The following is a 15,588-nucleotide window of genomic DNA, read 5'->3' on the forward strand; positions in this document are numbered from 1 at the left end:
GGGCTCCCAGGTAGCCTTGGGGGTGCGCGCGCGGGACCGTCCGGCGTCCGTGGGTGCGCGCGCGGGTCTCCCAGGTGGCCGCGGGGAGACGCGGGGCGCGCACCGCTTCCGCTTCCGCCGAGCAGCTCCCCGCACCGCGCGCAGGGCGCGCCCCCTTGGCGGGGCTCGGGGACCAATCCCGGGAAGGCAGCGCTGCCGGCCCCCTCCCCACCGCCTGCCCCGCCCATGAAGCACCTCTGGTGCAGAGGAGAGCGGGGCTGCGGGGCCGTTCTGCTCGGTCTCAGGATGAGATTCTGGCTGAGAGATGACGAGACGGCCCTGGAGGAGATGGTGCGGAGACTGAATGCGGCTTCCAAGCGCGCTGGTAGGCGGAGCCGCTGGCCCCGAAGCCCGTTCTTGAGCCTGACATCATGTGCTGAGTCTAGGGAGATGCGGCTGGTTTTTCTGTAACAGCCTGCATTTCTTTTTCCAAGCAGAGGTAACAGGGCAGGCAGCAGAAGGACGGCTTTGGTCTGGCAGCTGATAGGCTCCGTGGCCGGTCAGCCTGATTTTACTCCGCCTAGGAAGGTGGACAGAATTGCAGATTGGTGACGGTCTTTGTGGGAGACCCCAGGTTTGTACGTGGAGCCGTGGTCTGAAATCTGCTCATTCAACCCGCATTTCGGCTTCATGGGCTACAGTCGCAATGGAGAAAGCGTACGTGTTTGTGGCCTGAAAATAACGTGAGCCCAGGCGTTTCGAGCTGGTGTAGGGCTGGCGGAGCGTCAGAAGCTCATTTGGAGGAGGGAGAATCTGGTGAATCAGGTAGTTCTTCTCTCCACCAAATATGACTCGAACCTAAGACAGATGTTGGAACGCGGTGTGGGTGTGGAGTGGGGCACAGCTTGACTGGATGCTCGTTTTCTGCCCTGAGTAAAGGATGACTCACAGTTAGCTTTGAGGAGAAGTTCCAGGGGATTCGTTTGGATTCAGGAGAGCCCTGCGCAGGCCGCGCTGGGCGCTGCTTTCGGTCCCTTCTGAGCCTTCCTGCTGCGTGTGCAGAGGCACATTGACCTGGGCTCGTTCTCCTTGAAATGAGTAGGAAATAAGCGTGTATCATTAACAGTGAGTTGCCAGCCTTTTGCCTGACGTTGCCCTGCGTTGTTATAGACCGTGGCCTCATTGTCTGAATAATGCTTTCCTGAGAGATTAGGTTACTTGGTTTTGGGCATGGTATCCCCCCCCACCCCTCTCTTATAAGCGCGGGACCCCACAGATTTGGAGAGCAAAGCGATGACTAAGTCGGTGTAAACACACTGTGTGTGATGGTCTAACCGAGACTTTGGGAGACATTGTTTTTAATGGTGATTTTTGTGATTAAAGCTACTGGATTTATTGTAAATGGGTCAAAAGCAAATAAAGCCATTTTGTGCCACGTGGCCCCTTATTCTTAGGAAGGGGCCCCTTTTTCTGACACGCAGGTCGCGTTTCGCTGGGTACAGGATGCGGTGTGCAGCTGAGGTGAAGGGCACGGGACTGGGTTCCGGGTGCCCCCTGCACTGGGCTGGAGCTGGGATTACAGAGCCAGCGGGAACTGTTCCCAAGAGTGATGTCATCCCTGCGTTTCAGGGATGCAGGCTTCTTGGTGAGCTCGGGAGACGCATGTGCACTTTGAATTGTGAAAAGGCCTCCTGCCCAGAGCGGGGAGGCGCTGACCGCCCCCCGAGTCGTGCTGCGAGCCGGGCCCCGGGGCACCATCGCCTCGCTCTAAACGGCAGCTCCCTAGGTGTGTCCTTTGACACACCTGTGCTCCCGGCCCCAGTCTCACCAAGACTCTTTAAAATCCAGGTCAGCAGACGCTGGTCTTCGGAACACCGCATCGGGCTTGGTTAGCGGAGAGGACCTGCTTCCCTCCCACTAACACCGCCTCTTCCTTCAGCGCAAACCCACTTTTCACGCCCGCAACAGGGAGGTGCCACCGGACGGAGGCTGTGAGACACGGCACCGGGCGTGTGTCGTGCGGCGTTGACACAGTGCCACCCGCCGAGCGTGGGCGGGTTACACGTGCTCCTGTGGGGACGGGGATATGGGTCGCTGTAAACCGCCCACCAGCTCAGGTCTTTACCCCCAGCACTTCCTCGGAGGGAGCCCCATCCGTAGCAGGATGGCTCTGTCTGGAGGCCACAGAGGTCACTTGGATGCCGCTGTCGCGATTCAGGGGAGGGGGTTCGGAGCTGAGGCTCGGGTGCCCGGAGCCCTCCCAGGGCTGGGTGGCAGTTTCCCCGCGTGGAGCTGGACCCTCCGAGGCCCTGGCCCGGACCGGCAGCACCTTCTCTCGTCTGCCGTGCGGACGTGCTGCCACCTGCTTTTAGCTTCAGGGTTACTGTGGCCCCGTGTCCTCCAGGCCGGTCATCAGCTGGTTAGTCCGCCTGTGAGGGAGGATGGCGCTTGCTGCCCGTGTGGCCTGTGAGGCTGTTGACCTTGAGAATTTAAATTCTCTGGACTCTCGAACTCAGTCTTCAGTCACAAGGCCAGGACCCCCTTCCGGTGGCCAAGGGTCCCCTTCCATGTGGTGGGGCTCCTTTTCCAGCGTTTTCATTGTTTTGTTTTTCTCCCTAGATTTGCAGTAAGTGGGGACAAAGTAAGAAACATATGAGGGAGGAATGCTAATGGATCAAGTCCTTGTAAGCATTTGCCGATGCAGGAGAACAGTGGTTTGAACCGGAGCATCTGGATCTCCTGGGGGGAATCATCTGAGATTCCGGGGCCACCCCCAGAGTTTCTGATTCAGGAAGTCAGGGGCCTGAGAATTTGCATTTTAAGTTGTCAGGTGACGCTGATGGTGCTGGACCAGGAAGCAAAATTGGAGAAACACTTAGTAGAAAAGTCTTTAAACCTAGTGCCACCTTCTCCACTGATTGACCTTGAGCAAAGTGTTAGCTCCTGTCCTGGGTGGATGGACGGACAGACGGATGGATAAGGATGGATGGGGGGGTGGGTGGAGGGGTGGATGGATGGACCCATGGACGAAGTTGCACACAAGACAGTAAAGATAGAAGAAGCTCTATCATATTTCAGAGTTTTCATGTCTCCTGATGAGGACTAACAACTCCTAGGTCTTTGCATGTTGAAGGAACAAATCACTGGTTTGAATCAGGATGTAAGCGGTGAGGCCGTTCACTCCTCCGGTTCAAGTTCAGCCCCGGGACCCTTACTGTTTATCCAGACGTCTTCCTTTCTGTCCTTTCGGTCCCATCGTCTCATCTCTTACACCACCTTTAACCACAATGCAAGAAGCTAAATCCACCTGCTGTCCCAGCTGCTCACTCGGCCTGTTGGGGGCGGGACGCTGTCCCAGCACCATCATTCTAGCAGCACCTGGGTACATGGTGTTCACGTGTCCGACCTGTTCCCTTTAAGGACCCAGGCGCCCCACAGCCGTGTCCTCTGAAAGCCGCGATCAGTTGCAAGAAGCGAGGCTTTCTAGGGGTCCTATCGCTGAGCTCCCTAGAGTAGAGAGCCCCGACAGAGGGAAGCGGACGTAGCTTTGTGCCAGGCCTGACCTGAGCCGTCTCTCTGTAGGGAAAACAGACACTGTTGGGTGGAGAGGACGTGCAGGAGACTGACGGCCCGGGGAGGGGCCGCTGCGGCCACAGCCTGTCCTCGCCCGTGCGGCCTGCACCCCGCAGAGTCAGCTGCGCTCTGGGCTGTTCCCAAGGAAACCGTTCGGTCGTTGTGGCCCTGCTGCCGCCCCCCTGCACTCCCGCCCCACCTGGGACGGCCTGGCTCCAGCCCAGGACTGCCACCTCCGCCCCCAGCGCGCCCACTTCTGGCGCACGGCGGGCTCTGCCCTGGTCGTGCCTGGTCCCTCGGGGATGTGCCTGCCTGGGCAGGGGGCTTCCTCCCCTCTGCGTGGCAGGGCTTGTGGTGGCTCTTCTGTGTCCGGGGTCCCTGGTGGCGCTCACCCCTTCCTCCGGACCCCCGACTGGTGCCCACGCCCTGTGGTCGGCATTGCTGGCGCTGACCTGCCTTTTCTCTGCACCAGCCTGAGTCCTGCAGCCAGCGAGGCGGCCCGGCCCCCCTCCCCTACCCTCAGCCCTGCGAGGAGGGCGGTCACCTTTCCCGCCCCCTCTCAGTTCCGCGAGGAGGCGTAACCCTTCCTAGGGGCTTGCTCAGGATGAGAGATGGGAACACAGCACGCACTTCTCAGCTATGTAAAGTGGAAACATGACGGCTTTATTTGAAGAGCTTACGCACACAGTGAAGCACGTAAGTGGTGCTGAGGGCAGCGTTTCCTGAAGTTTCACGAACGTGCCTTCTTCGTCACCCGCCCTTGCAGCTGTCCTCTGTCTTGAGACGCTTGGTGCAACCCCGGTTTCCTCCCCAGGACTGAGCAGGGCTGTCTTTCTGATTTGCCGGGTACCGCCTCTGAGGTTCCAGAAGCGCCAGGCTGCACGTCTCCTCGAGATGTAGGGACTGTTCTCTTCCTGGGGAAGTTGTGCTTTTCCTGGGTTGCTTCGGAGAGTGAACCCGCGAGACGAGGACGCAGGGGGATTTTGGGGTGAGCGTCCCCCGGCCGATCGGCAGCTGGAACCTGGTTCTTTCTGCTCTGGTGGGTGGAAAACTCTGGGAATTCACTTAATACCTCTTTGTTAGGTGTTTGGTTTTTCATCTTTGGAGTTTGCTTTTTTCCCATACATAAATAGACCAAACACGGGCAGTTAACGAGTCAAATCGTGTGCTTCTCTACAGAACTTAAGATTTGAGCAAATGATTGTCAAAATCTTGTGTTTTAATAAAAGGAGGAATTATATTTTACCAAATAGAAGTCAGCACGTAATTAAGAAGCTCCCTTCAGCCTCACACCCCCTTGCCCTGTACAGAGCTGGGGCTTCGCGCTCACGGCTGGCCATGCCCTGGCCTCTATTATGCATGTTATTAACTACGTCATTTGACTAACATCCCAGTCATGAAAGGTGGGGATTCTCCAGGCGAGTGAGAAGGAAAGGGAAGTGTGCCGGGGGAGTGGGAGTTGGCTCAGAGAGGAGGGGGCCAGGGCCGATGACCCAGGCGGGGCAGGTGTGCGGAGGACACACACGGGCGAGGCCGGGGCCCAGACCCCTTTCCCCAGCTCGGACCCCGCACATGCACACGTACGAGAGGAAGTCAAACTCTGGGGAGGAGACTTGCAAGAAAATTTAAAGTTGAAAATACAAAAGAGCCGATTGTTCTTTCTCAGCTTTCGAGATAAGTGCCTCTTATGTGTCTCGATTGGGGTTTCAATGAATGTTCTGGGTTTTTGCTTTATTCCATTATTAGTAGTGTGAAAGAAATGAGTCCCATCCCCAAAGCATGACCCGTTCCTCATGTTTATCGTCATCTGTGTGGCCGTGGTACTTGCTTCACCAAAGGAAAGAACTGGTATCAAAATGTCACCAAATGATGACATCTTGGACAAGATATTAGGGACGGTGAACTAATGCCCCCAATACGACTTCACTTTTGTAAGGGTGCTTTGTCTTTAAGGACAAAAACTTTTTAGTGTTTTGATTCCTGAATCCTTAAGAAGGGGAACATGTCATTTGATACTTAAATGATAACAAAATATGGAAAGCGGTTGAATGCACATAGATGGTAGGTCTCTGTGGTTTATCAGTTTTATAACTTTATGCCTCCATCAATTCTGGAGGACTAAAGTTTTTACTGTCTTCTCATCTGAAACCACACCCTTAGTGTTGACAGGATCATTCATTCCTATGGACACTTTCATTCATTCACTCACCGGACGCTTAGGGAGCAGAACCAAGGCCGGCGAGCAGGGCAAGCATGCCCACCACGTGGAGTGTGCCGGCGAGGTCCTGTCTGGATCCGGAAGCTTCGCCGGGAACAGTCCTCAGACACAACCGTCACTAAACGTGATCAGTGTTAGAACCCGAGCATTTCACGGGCTGCATGCTTGTTCCCAGCACAGGGAAGACCCTTATGTAAAATGTGGCCCAGCCACGTCCCAATCCGTGTCTTTGATTTTTGTGGGACTTCCCTGGCGGTCCAGTGGTTAGTATTTCACGATTCCACTGCAGGGGGCCACAGGTCCGATCCCTGGTCGGGGAACTAAGATTGTGCATGCTGCATGGTGCAGCCAAAAAAAAAAGAAAGATTTTTGCAAACACAGCTTAGAAAGGGCCTAAATCACCTTGGCATCTGTTATCTGTGTTTTAAGAGATTTCTAAAATCATACGCCTTGGGCATCATCTCCAGATGTTGTCATGATTGGTCAGTCAGTTGTGACGTTATCCTTTATTTAAAGAAATTAAGCATATCATTTAAGAAGCTCGTTTTTAAGAGTAACTAGTTCCAGACTCTATAATGGCCTGTTTCTCCACACATGGTTTTATTCCTGGGTTACAGAAGCCTCCGAGTTTTAGAACCATAACGAGTCCTACAGGTTACCTTGATCGCCCAGCTCCCAGAACTTTCTTTGTTAGAGGGAAGACATGTGCCGGGAAATGACAGAAAGCACCCCTACTCGACGCCCCTCCTAAACACGGAACAACTTAGGAGGGACTGGCCACGCGGCTGCCTCAGGAACCGTCACTAGATGGGACCACAGGTTGTGGCCGAGAGCGGTGCCAGGTCATGGGGCCGAGCCCGAGGAGGGCTCGTCAGGTGTGTGGCCGCCTGTGGACCTCAGTGCTCACCGGACCCGAGACCACACAGCCAGAACGAATCCCCTCTCCCCCCGACCCAGTGCAACAGGGGTGCCAGGCACCAGGTCGAGGAAAAACCCAGGGAGGGATGAAGTGGGCAGTCGGGCCATGCTTGTCCGTGGTCCGTGGGGCAGGGGCTCCTCGGGTGCAGGTGTGCTCGCCGGTGCGACGGCTTCATGGGAATCCACTGACTCCACGTGAGAGCCACGGGCTGCCCCCTGTACGTGGTGTCGCAAGAAGAGCGAGGGGCACACGTTTTGCACCTCAGTGTGGAGCGTGGCCTGAGGGCCCAGTCTGCCGCCTGCATCCCGCCCCCGAGGGTTGAATTCTCAATCACCCAGCGTCTCACTTGGCATCAGACCTGCACTGAATGACTCCCTGCTCCCCTGGCAGGATTAAAGACTCTTTTACTGCCAAAAGCCGTGCCATTTATTGGTAGGAATTTCCTAGTAACTTGAGGCCACGTTGTATGAAATACACCCCTGGGTCCAGAGACGTGAGTCCGGTTCGTGAATGGCCTTCAGCTTCCCCGGCCAGCGTCTTACCAGGAGCCCTGGCTCTCAGGAGTCTTTGTGATTTTTTTCACGGGGTCTTGGGGAGGAAACGCCCGCCAACTGCTGGCAAAACCCCGCAGAGTCTCAGGATGTTCGGACACCCGAGGCGGCAAATGTGCACGACAGAGAAGCCAGCGGTTTGTGGGTGAGGCCCCAGCGCAGAGCCGGCTTTTGGAAAAGGGTTTAATTAGTAACATCTTTAAAACAATTAGATATTTGGGAGAAAGTGGATTAACCCCGGCCACTTGGTGGGAAGACCGTATCGGGTCATAAACCGTCTGCACCGGTGCGCGGGGGCGCGTTCTGACTCACCGGTCCGACCCCCAGGGTTCAGGGTTCTCTGTGCGAGCCGCACGCACGGGGAGGGACACAGCCCAGGGCGACGGCTCGCTGTGGTCCCGGTCCCCCATGGCGGCGGCTTCCGTGGATTCGTAGGGACCACATTTCCACGTGGCTGTTCCCGAGGCGCCGCACCCTGGTTGCGGGAAGGGGCCTGTGTCCCGGACGTGCCACATCAAACGCACCATCTGTTTCCTCTGGATCGTGTGCCGGGCCAGCCTCTCTGGGAAGCCGGTGTGAAAACACAAGCGTGGACGGCGTCTGCTCTGGCTTGCGTGTCGTGTCGGGAGCGCTCGTGGGAGGAGGGTGAACCAAGGCGTCGTGGTGCGGCCGTGTCACCTGCGCTCCGGGAACGGCACCCAGGTGCTCCCCCGCCATCCTGCAACCTTGAGCATCTAGTAAGCGCCCGGAGCCCGGGGGGCCTCAGCGTCACACAGCGTAATCGGCACGGAGCTGCGTGCAGGGCTCTGCACGCGCAGGGTGCCCGGCCGCCGGCCCGCAGCACAGGCGTCCTGGGACGGTCCTGGGCGGCCTGCTCGGGGGCCTTGGTCGAGGGGCGGGCTCAGCGTCTCTCTGGAAAGTGTTGCTCGCCAAACAAAGCAGCGTTAGGGTTTCCTCTCCCCGAGCTGGAGCTGCAGGAGTGACAGAGGGCGGAACTGCCAGTTTATTTCAAGAGAGCCCAGGCCGCGTCCCCTGAGGCCCTCCTGCCACGTTGTTTGTTTGGACATGAGGCTTCCTGAGCTTGGAAGGGGCTTTTGGCTCTGGCGGCCCCTGAGGCTGGGAGCTCCGCCACAACTCCCCGCCCCCCAAGGAAGGAAACACCCAGGACTTGCAAGTAGACAGCTGAGCCTCGCCCGCGGCAGGAGCCCTTCCCCGAGGAGTCCACAACTCCCCGCCCCCCAAGGAAGGAAATGCCCAGGACTTGCAAGTAGACGGCCGAGCCTCGCCCACGGCAGGAGCCCTTCCCCGACGGGTCCTGTGACCTGCAGCCAGGCCCCCTGTGCGCAGCTGCCCGAGTGGCCTGGCGGTGCCGGGCGGTGTGGGGACCGTGGCCTGGACGTGCACGGTAGACCCGAGGTCACCCGGGGCCTCGTCCCAGCGCAGCGTGCAGCCCGCGCCCGGCACCCCCGCTCCACGTCCCCGGAGTCGGCTCGGCTTTCGAGTGAGTGTCCCCGACGGAGTCCTGCAGGGCAGCCCTCGAGTGAGCCCGTCCTGAAGATCCGCTGCCGCCGCCGCTGTGTCCCCGGTGGGGAGACGACACGATGGCCGAGAGGGGCGCGTCCCGGGGGCCCCCCCGGCGCTGGCTCTGCCCGCTTCCCCTGCTGCAGTGCTGGAGGCGTCGAGCGGCCTCGAGGTGCCCACAGCCCGGTGAGGCGGGACGGGTGGTGCTGGCCGCGGGGCGTGGGAACCGGCGCCTGGGTCCCTTGGCGGGCGGGCGGCTCCCTGTATATTTCTTTCACCAAAGAAACGTGTGCCACTCACAGGACTTCTCGGAAGGGCTGGAATAGAAAAGCCGTGTTGGGCAGCCTTGACTGAGGCTGGGCTGCGGCTCTTATCTGGTTTACTTTGTCCTCTGTCCCGAGGGCCCTGGGCTCTGGCTGGGACCACAGCGGGGCAGGCGCAGTGAAGGCTCAGCCAGACGGCGCAGGAGAAACCCTCATGGGTCTCGAAGAATGGTTTTCCCAGCTGACTGCCCCAGGACTGGGGCTTCCACGGGGCTGACTTGGAGAAAAGCGCCCCGTCTCCCTGCTCTGCTCCTTCGGCCGGGAGCCCCTTCCTCCTTCGGGGACCTGGAGAGGGGAGAGTGGGTGCTGACCGGGGCACGCTCTGCGCGGCCGTGAGCCTGGGATCGCTTCCCAGGACAGACACCCATGTGTCTGCAACGTGCGGCGTCAGAAACAACAGGTCAGAGCCGGCCCCTCTGTGGCTCGGCCCACGGTCCTCTCCTTTTGGGGGAGGGTCGGGCAGCTGCCCGGTGCTGGGGGACACCGAGAGAGGGGGCAGAGCGCCCCGACTGGACGGAGCTGTGCACGTGGCCCCGGTGGAGCTGGACTCCGCCTCACGCTGCCGGCTCCGTGGCTGTGGTTCTGGGCTCAGCCCCGTCAGCGCCCACGACGCAAGGCCTTTCACCAGGTCCGCTGACTCCTGCCCTAAACTCAGAGCGAGGGGCCGTCACCAGGGGCCGCGTGGGCCCCCGCCTGGCCCGGTGCACACAGGGGTGTGAGTGCTCCGTCAGACCTTCTCCTGTCTCCCTCCCAAGCCCGTGGTGGGCTGGGCACTCCACCCGGGCGGCGGGGTCCCCGAGTAGCCTGACCGGACAAGCCCTGGCCTTGGGGATCTGCGCTGTGGCGGTTAGGGTGGCACCCAGGACCCCCAACCCCAGAAGGACTGGATTGTTGTCCTGACGCCGGGGGGGGGGCGGGAGGGGCCTGAGTCTGCCCCCGACTCTCCAGGCGTGTGTCGGGGCAGTGGATCTAGGGCTCCAAGGGCCCTATGCTATGAAGTGGGGCCCCGAGGGTCCTCTCTCTATGGAGTAGGGGGTGGCTGTGACCATCAGAGATCTGGGGAAAGGGGGCTATGTGACCGGAGCAGCTTCTCTTTTCCTGGTTAGCACATTAGATGCCTTTGTTCTGTGCTCTGCCTGTTGGTCATGAGGATCCAGAGTGGACGATGGGCAGTTAACTGCTTTGTGACACGTGTGGCCCTGGTCAGTGTGGTTCCGTGCAGCCTCCGCTTCCCGCTCTGTCCTCCCTCCACCTCCCGCTCTGTCCGTCCTCCACCTCCCGCTCTGTCCTCCCTCCACCTCCCGCTCTGTCCTCCCTCCACCTCCCGCTCTGTCCGTCCTCCACCTCCCGCTCTGTCCTCCCTCCACCTCCCGCTCTGTCCGTCCTCCCTCCACCTCCCGCTCTGTCCGTCCTCCCTCCACCTCCCACTCTGTCCGTCCTCCACCTCCCGCTCTGTCCGTCCTCCACCTCCCGCTCTGTCCGTCTGCTCCCCACGCCCCTCCCCGTCTGGCCTGGCGTTTCTGGGATCATTTTCCTTGACCTGCAGGAGCAGTGCCCAAGCTCACGGATCCCACAGCATCACTTTTTCCTGCTCCCAGAGAAGCAGTCTGGCCGCAGCTTTCCTTCCTGCCTGTGAGTTTGCCCTGGTTCCTTCCTTGCAAACCCAACCATGCACATGTCTTGGTCAGGCTGGCCTCTGCATCCCATGGACAGACCTTCCCAGGCACCTCAGCCGTTTCCCTGGGGTGAGTGTGGAAAGAAACACCTTCAAGTTAGGGGATGAACAGGGTCAGACTTCCCGCTGCAAGGTGAGGGCGCAGGAGGAAGTGTGGCTGCGAGGCTGTGGTTTTCTTTGCTCGCCAGAGTGGACGTTATCAGTTCATGAAGAGGAAGTCAGGGACAGCCTCCTGATTGTCGCCTCTGCTCTGTTCCTACGAGGAGCTCCCACCCTTTCAGAAGCAGAACACTTCCTGCAGTGGGCACTCGAGCAGTGGGGAGGAGCGTCCACTGTGCTCTGGGACATTTGGGACTGAGTCCCAACGAGCAGGAAAGCCAACCGTGTCCCTCAGAATTGAAAGTTCTTTATAGGAACGTGTTCCAGGTTGTCACGGACAGTTTTGCACAGAACCAGAACTGATTCTTTAAAAAGCAGATAAACGCATCTTAGGCGCATGGGTGAGCTGTTCACTGCAAGTGAGCACAGAATTTTCCCTTGAGCTTCCTGGCAGCTGATGCAAAAAGGGGAAATGTTTAAATGCAAGGTCACATGCCCAAAAAAAAGGCCCTTCTGGAAGGAATTCTGGAGGAAAGCAGTCGCTTGTCTATGTGCATTAGAGGCATTGGAACACTCAGTAGGTGACGTCTTTGGAACGTTTCCTCTCTTTTGGAAAATCGATGCACCTGAAAATGTTGAAAACAGCACTAAATGTTGGTGAGGCCCTTTCAGAGTTGGCTGAGGCATCAGTGTGGTTCCAGCCTTTGCCTGGGCCCCTCCCCCTGTTGTTCCAGGAGAGCCTGTGTGAAGTGGGATCTGACTTGGGCCGAAATTGTCTCAGGGCCGCACCGTCATGCTCAGGACACAAGGTCACAGGCCTCGGAGCTGCCGTTCCCGTGGGCCTGGGAGGTGGAGGCCCAGGTCTGTGCCGAGGCCAGAAGTGGGCAGCGAGGTGCCTGAGAAACCCGGTTTCCTTAGAGTAGCCACAAGTGGGCACGCATTTGGGAAAGTACAGTCAACACCGGGCCCTGATGCTTTGCGTTTTTCCCTCCGGATTTTACACTGTGAACCTGGTTTCCATCTTTCTGGGAGTTAGAGGAAGCCGCAGGCACTCACCCTCGCCGTGGTTGTTACGTTTGGCTTTTTGGAGCGCCGGCTGAGAGCTGGTGGGAGCTGTAAGGACAGAGGGACGTGCTGTTTTAGTTACAGCGCTTTCTCGGAGCAAAGACTCGCCTTGAGGTGTCTCCCCACGGGCCGTACCAAACCTGTGGGTAAGGAGACGCTTCACAGGCTGAGGAAATCTGGTGGTTGGTAGTATTTTTATTACTTCGAATTTCAGGCAACTTGGTTGAAGTCCCTCCTCTGGCCTCCTGCTCCAAGCTCCCCGATTTCCCCAGATCCAAGGAGGACACAGAGTGGGGTGTGCAGGCGTCTGGGTCTTCGTGGCGTCTCGGCCCGAGGAGCCCTGGGGCTGCAGGCCCACCCGCCAGCCGCCTGCCCCAGGCCCCGTGCTCTGCGCGGCCTGGGCTCCATCCAATGCGCAACAGGAGCCTCGCTGGCACCTGCTGGCTGGGGTTCGGGGACGCTGCCCGCCTGGGTCTCTGAGCACTGGGTGAGGGGAGCCTTCCCGCCGTCCCCGTGGTGGGCGGGGCAGGGCCACCGTGACGGCCGGGCGGCACAAGCGTTCTCTGGGCTCTGAAGGGGGGTCCCCAGGTGGGGCCGCTGCTTCACGCCCGCACGGCTTAGAGACGCACACCTTGAATGGAAGTCCGGGCAGAGACGAGAGGGGCCTTGGATGCGGTGCCTGTGTCCCCACTTCCTCACCTTCCCGAGACAAGTGCGGCCGCCCTGCGCTTTGTCCCTGGACTTCAGCAGATGGCACGGGACGGTATCGTCTGATCAGCACCTCCAGCGCGCCCCTGCTGGAGAGCACGGAGGTCTCGCCCGCGGAGGGGTCCCTCGTGCCTGGGACCGAGGCGGGGACAGCTGCACGGCCCGAGCCTGTGTGTAAACACGCGGGGCGGGGGCGGGCGGAGGAGGCGCTGGCCCGCGGGCGGGCAGCCGCCCTGTGATGGCTCGTCCTGGCTGCAGGGTGAAGCAGAAGTAGAAAGGCAGCTGGTCGCAGGCGGATCTTAGGGAGCAAAGTTCAGCCGGAGGAGGCTGCCGGGGACGGGCCCTCAGCCATGGGAGACCGGGCGGCCGCCCACGTCTCCCTGGAGGAGATGAAAAGCTTCTACATCTACTCCGAGTGCTGCTCCTGGCTGCTCTCTGTAGCTGAGGGTGAGTGCTTCGGGGTCACTCGCAGGAGGTGAGATGGGACGGGGCAGGGAGCCGGCCGTGGTGGCAGTGGCCGCGCAGTATGGGCACGGCGCGTGCAGGTGTCTTGGCGGGTCACGTGCACCCTGCATCCCCTTGGCATTCGGAGCAGCTCGGGGACGGGGTGTGAGCCCTTCACCCAGATATCGTTAGATGACCCTCCCTCTGGCTAAACGCATAAGCTCTGCCAGTCCAAGCCTGGTGCAGCCGGCGCCACGCCCGTCAGAGCTGCAGCCGGACCTCCTTCAAGCGCCCTTGAAGGACGAAGGTCCACGCAAAACGCAGACCAGAACAAAGCCGTTAGCTACGCAGTACTGACGGGCCCACGACAGAGAGGCACAAGCAGGTGACTCACTTGAACGTCAGCTGCTGGTATGTCCAAGTGCGGTTCAGTGACAGAGCTGCTCTGTGGCGGGCTTTGCGGGGAGCTGCGAGGGCCGGCGAATCCTCCTGGGCTGTCCCGGCAGGACCCGGGCCCCGCGCTGGCCAGCGGGTCTCCTCTGGGCTGAGTCCCGGCCTCTCTGCGGGAGGCACCCTGGGGTCGCCAGGGCCGGGCCTGGTCCTGGCAGGCAGACGTGTCCGCAGTGCAAACACAGCCTCGGTGCCTCCTGAGCGTCCCGCGCGGCCCCAGCTCTGAGCCTCCTCGGATTTAGAGCTTGGCAGCGTCGCTGTCTCACGTGAATGCCACCCACTTTACAGATGTGGGGGGCCAGGCAGCAGTTGTCAGAAACGGTGTCGCTTGTCCTGGACGGTCGTCCGGAGTGACAGCCGAGAACAGCCTCTTGGTCCAGTTGGGCCCGTGGCCCCGAGCTCGAGACTCCTAAGGTCACAGCGTCGAGAGCGGTTCGTGTACCGAAGCTCACGTCTGGTCACTGGGTGACCTGACCTCGGTGGGTCGCTCTCACCGCACGCCTCTCTGGGCTGCGGCCCCCGGCCCTTCCCCAGAGGACAGCGGGAACAGGACGGCCGAGGGGCTGCCCGTTTTGAGGGGCACGGGCCTGGGGGGCCGCCGGGTCTCTGCCCGGGTCTCATGTGGGCGGGATGGAGTCTCTCTCCGCCCGCCCCTTCCAGCACTTTCTGGAAACACTTTTGGCACCGAGGGGTGGACACTGCAGCCCCCGGGCAGGGTGGGAGTGCCCAGGACGCAGCCCAGGTCCCCCTGAGCCCGCCAGGCATGAAGTTAATCTGGGCAGCGCAGTTTCTGTTTTGATTCTCCGGCTTTTTCACTTCTGTTGAATGTCCAGATTCCCCTCGGAACTGCTGTTCACATGACAGTAGCATCGACAGAGCGGGTGCCCTTCTCCCCATATTTGGCTAAAAATACTCAGCTGGTGAATTAAAATTGAGTCAGAGTGGCCATGGGGAAGTGAAACTTGAGCTCCTGGGACCTCAGCGTCTCATGAGGCCCTGAGTCTCAGAAAGCTCAGCTTCCGCCCCGAAGAGCAGAGGCCAGGGGAGGCGGGCTGGGGGCGTATCCCCACCGGCAGCAGGTGTCGCTCAGAGCTGCTGCCCAGGCAGGTGCCCGCCAGACCCGGACGTGGAGGTGGGAGAATGTCCGCCACGAGGGCAGAGGCTCCGTCGGGACCGCCGTCAGGTGGGGCACGCCCCGACCGAGCCCCCCCGAGGGCCGCGGGCCTTGGGCAGAGGTGGCTGCTGTCAGTAGTCTGTGTCTCGAGGGGCTGTAGGGAGTGGACCGGGGGTGGGAGGCGTCCCCGGGGGGGGGCACGCCCAGTGCGGTCCTGCTGGCGCTGCGTGTTTGCTGTGATTCCCGGGAAGCCTGTCAGCACGAAGGCTGTTTGCCGTGTGGGCGTGGCTGCTTCTCACCGGCGCGAGATGCTTTTTATGTGCTTTCCCTGCTGTGCGGGCTTCTCCTTCCCCAGTGTGGTATGGGGGGCAGCAGCGGTTCAGCACCTGTGGGATGCGGTGCTGCGATATAGACACACGTGTCTAAAACGTACCAAAGAGCAAGAAGGTAAAGCGGTGAGGCCTCCTGCTTCACCTGCGTCTCTGCCGGTGGCCCCAGGAGGGAAGAGGGTTCCGAGCCCCCGGCCCAGCGCAGGCGCCTCCACTCGGGTCTGCCCGGCTCGCCTGAGGGCGGGGCCCTTCTGCATCCTGCCCCCCGGCCCTGGGGCACCCGAGCTGGGTGGGCAACAGCAGAGATGCCCCCTCCCCGGCTGGCTGGTGCGGGGCGTGCGGGACCCGTGAGTCTGACGGAACAGGAGGGGGAGGCTGCAGCACCTCCGCAGGCCCGAGGCAGGGCCAGGACGCTCCCTCAGGCCCCCGGTGCCCCGGGCCAGGCGCCCATGCAGGCTCCGCCCTGTCCTCTAGCGGGTCGGCCCCCATGCCCCTCCCCCGACCGCCTGTCTCTCCCAGGGTCCCCCCCCCCCGCCCCGCCCGATGAATCAGGCATCTCTTCTGAGCCCAAACCACTTGGCCCAGCCTCTAAGTAATTTTTAGTTATGTCCGGTAGCACA

At 60.4% G+C, this 15,588-nt stretch overlaps 1 protein-coding gene across 17 annotated transcripts in view; it reads left to right on the plus strand.

Moving 5' to 3' along the window:
- The window catches only part of MCF2L (MCF.2 cell line derived transforming sequence like), a 130,254-nt gene that overhangs the window by 38,603 nt on the left and 76,063 nt on the right, over positions 1–15,588 (plus strand). For 2 of the 17 annotated variants that reach the window (XM_082365828.1, XM_082365829.1), the window contains exon 1: positions 154–364. The exons of 7 other annotated variants lie outside the window; for them this stretch is intronic. In XM_082365828.1, the coding sequence (XP_082221954.1) occupies positions 226–364 (139 nt within the window). In that variant the 5' untranslated portion in view covers positions 154–225. Of the gene's footprint in view, positions 1–153; positions 365–411; positions 614–675; positions 697–734; positions 805–8,518; positions 8,948–13,870; positions 14,709–15,588 lie in introns of those variants that run through there. 8 more of the 17 variants (XM_082365831.1, XM_082365822.1, XM_082365816.1 and 5 more) reach the window with 7 other exon arrangements.

The sequence above is a fragment of the Balaenoptera borealis genome, assembly GCF_965194805.1.
Source record: "Balaenoptera borealis genome assembly, chromosome: 18".
Lineage (NCBI taxonomy): Eukaryota > Metazoa > Chordata > Mammalia > Artiodactyla > Balaenopteridae > Balaenoptera > Balaenoptera borealis.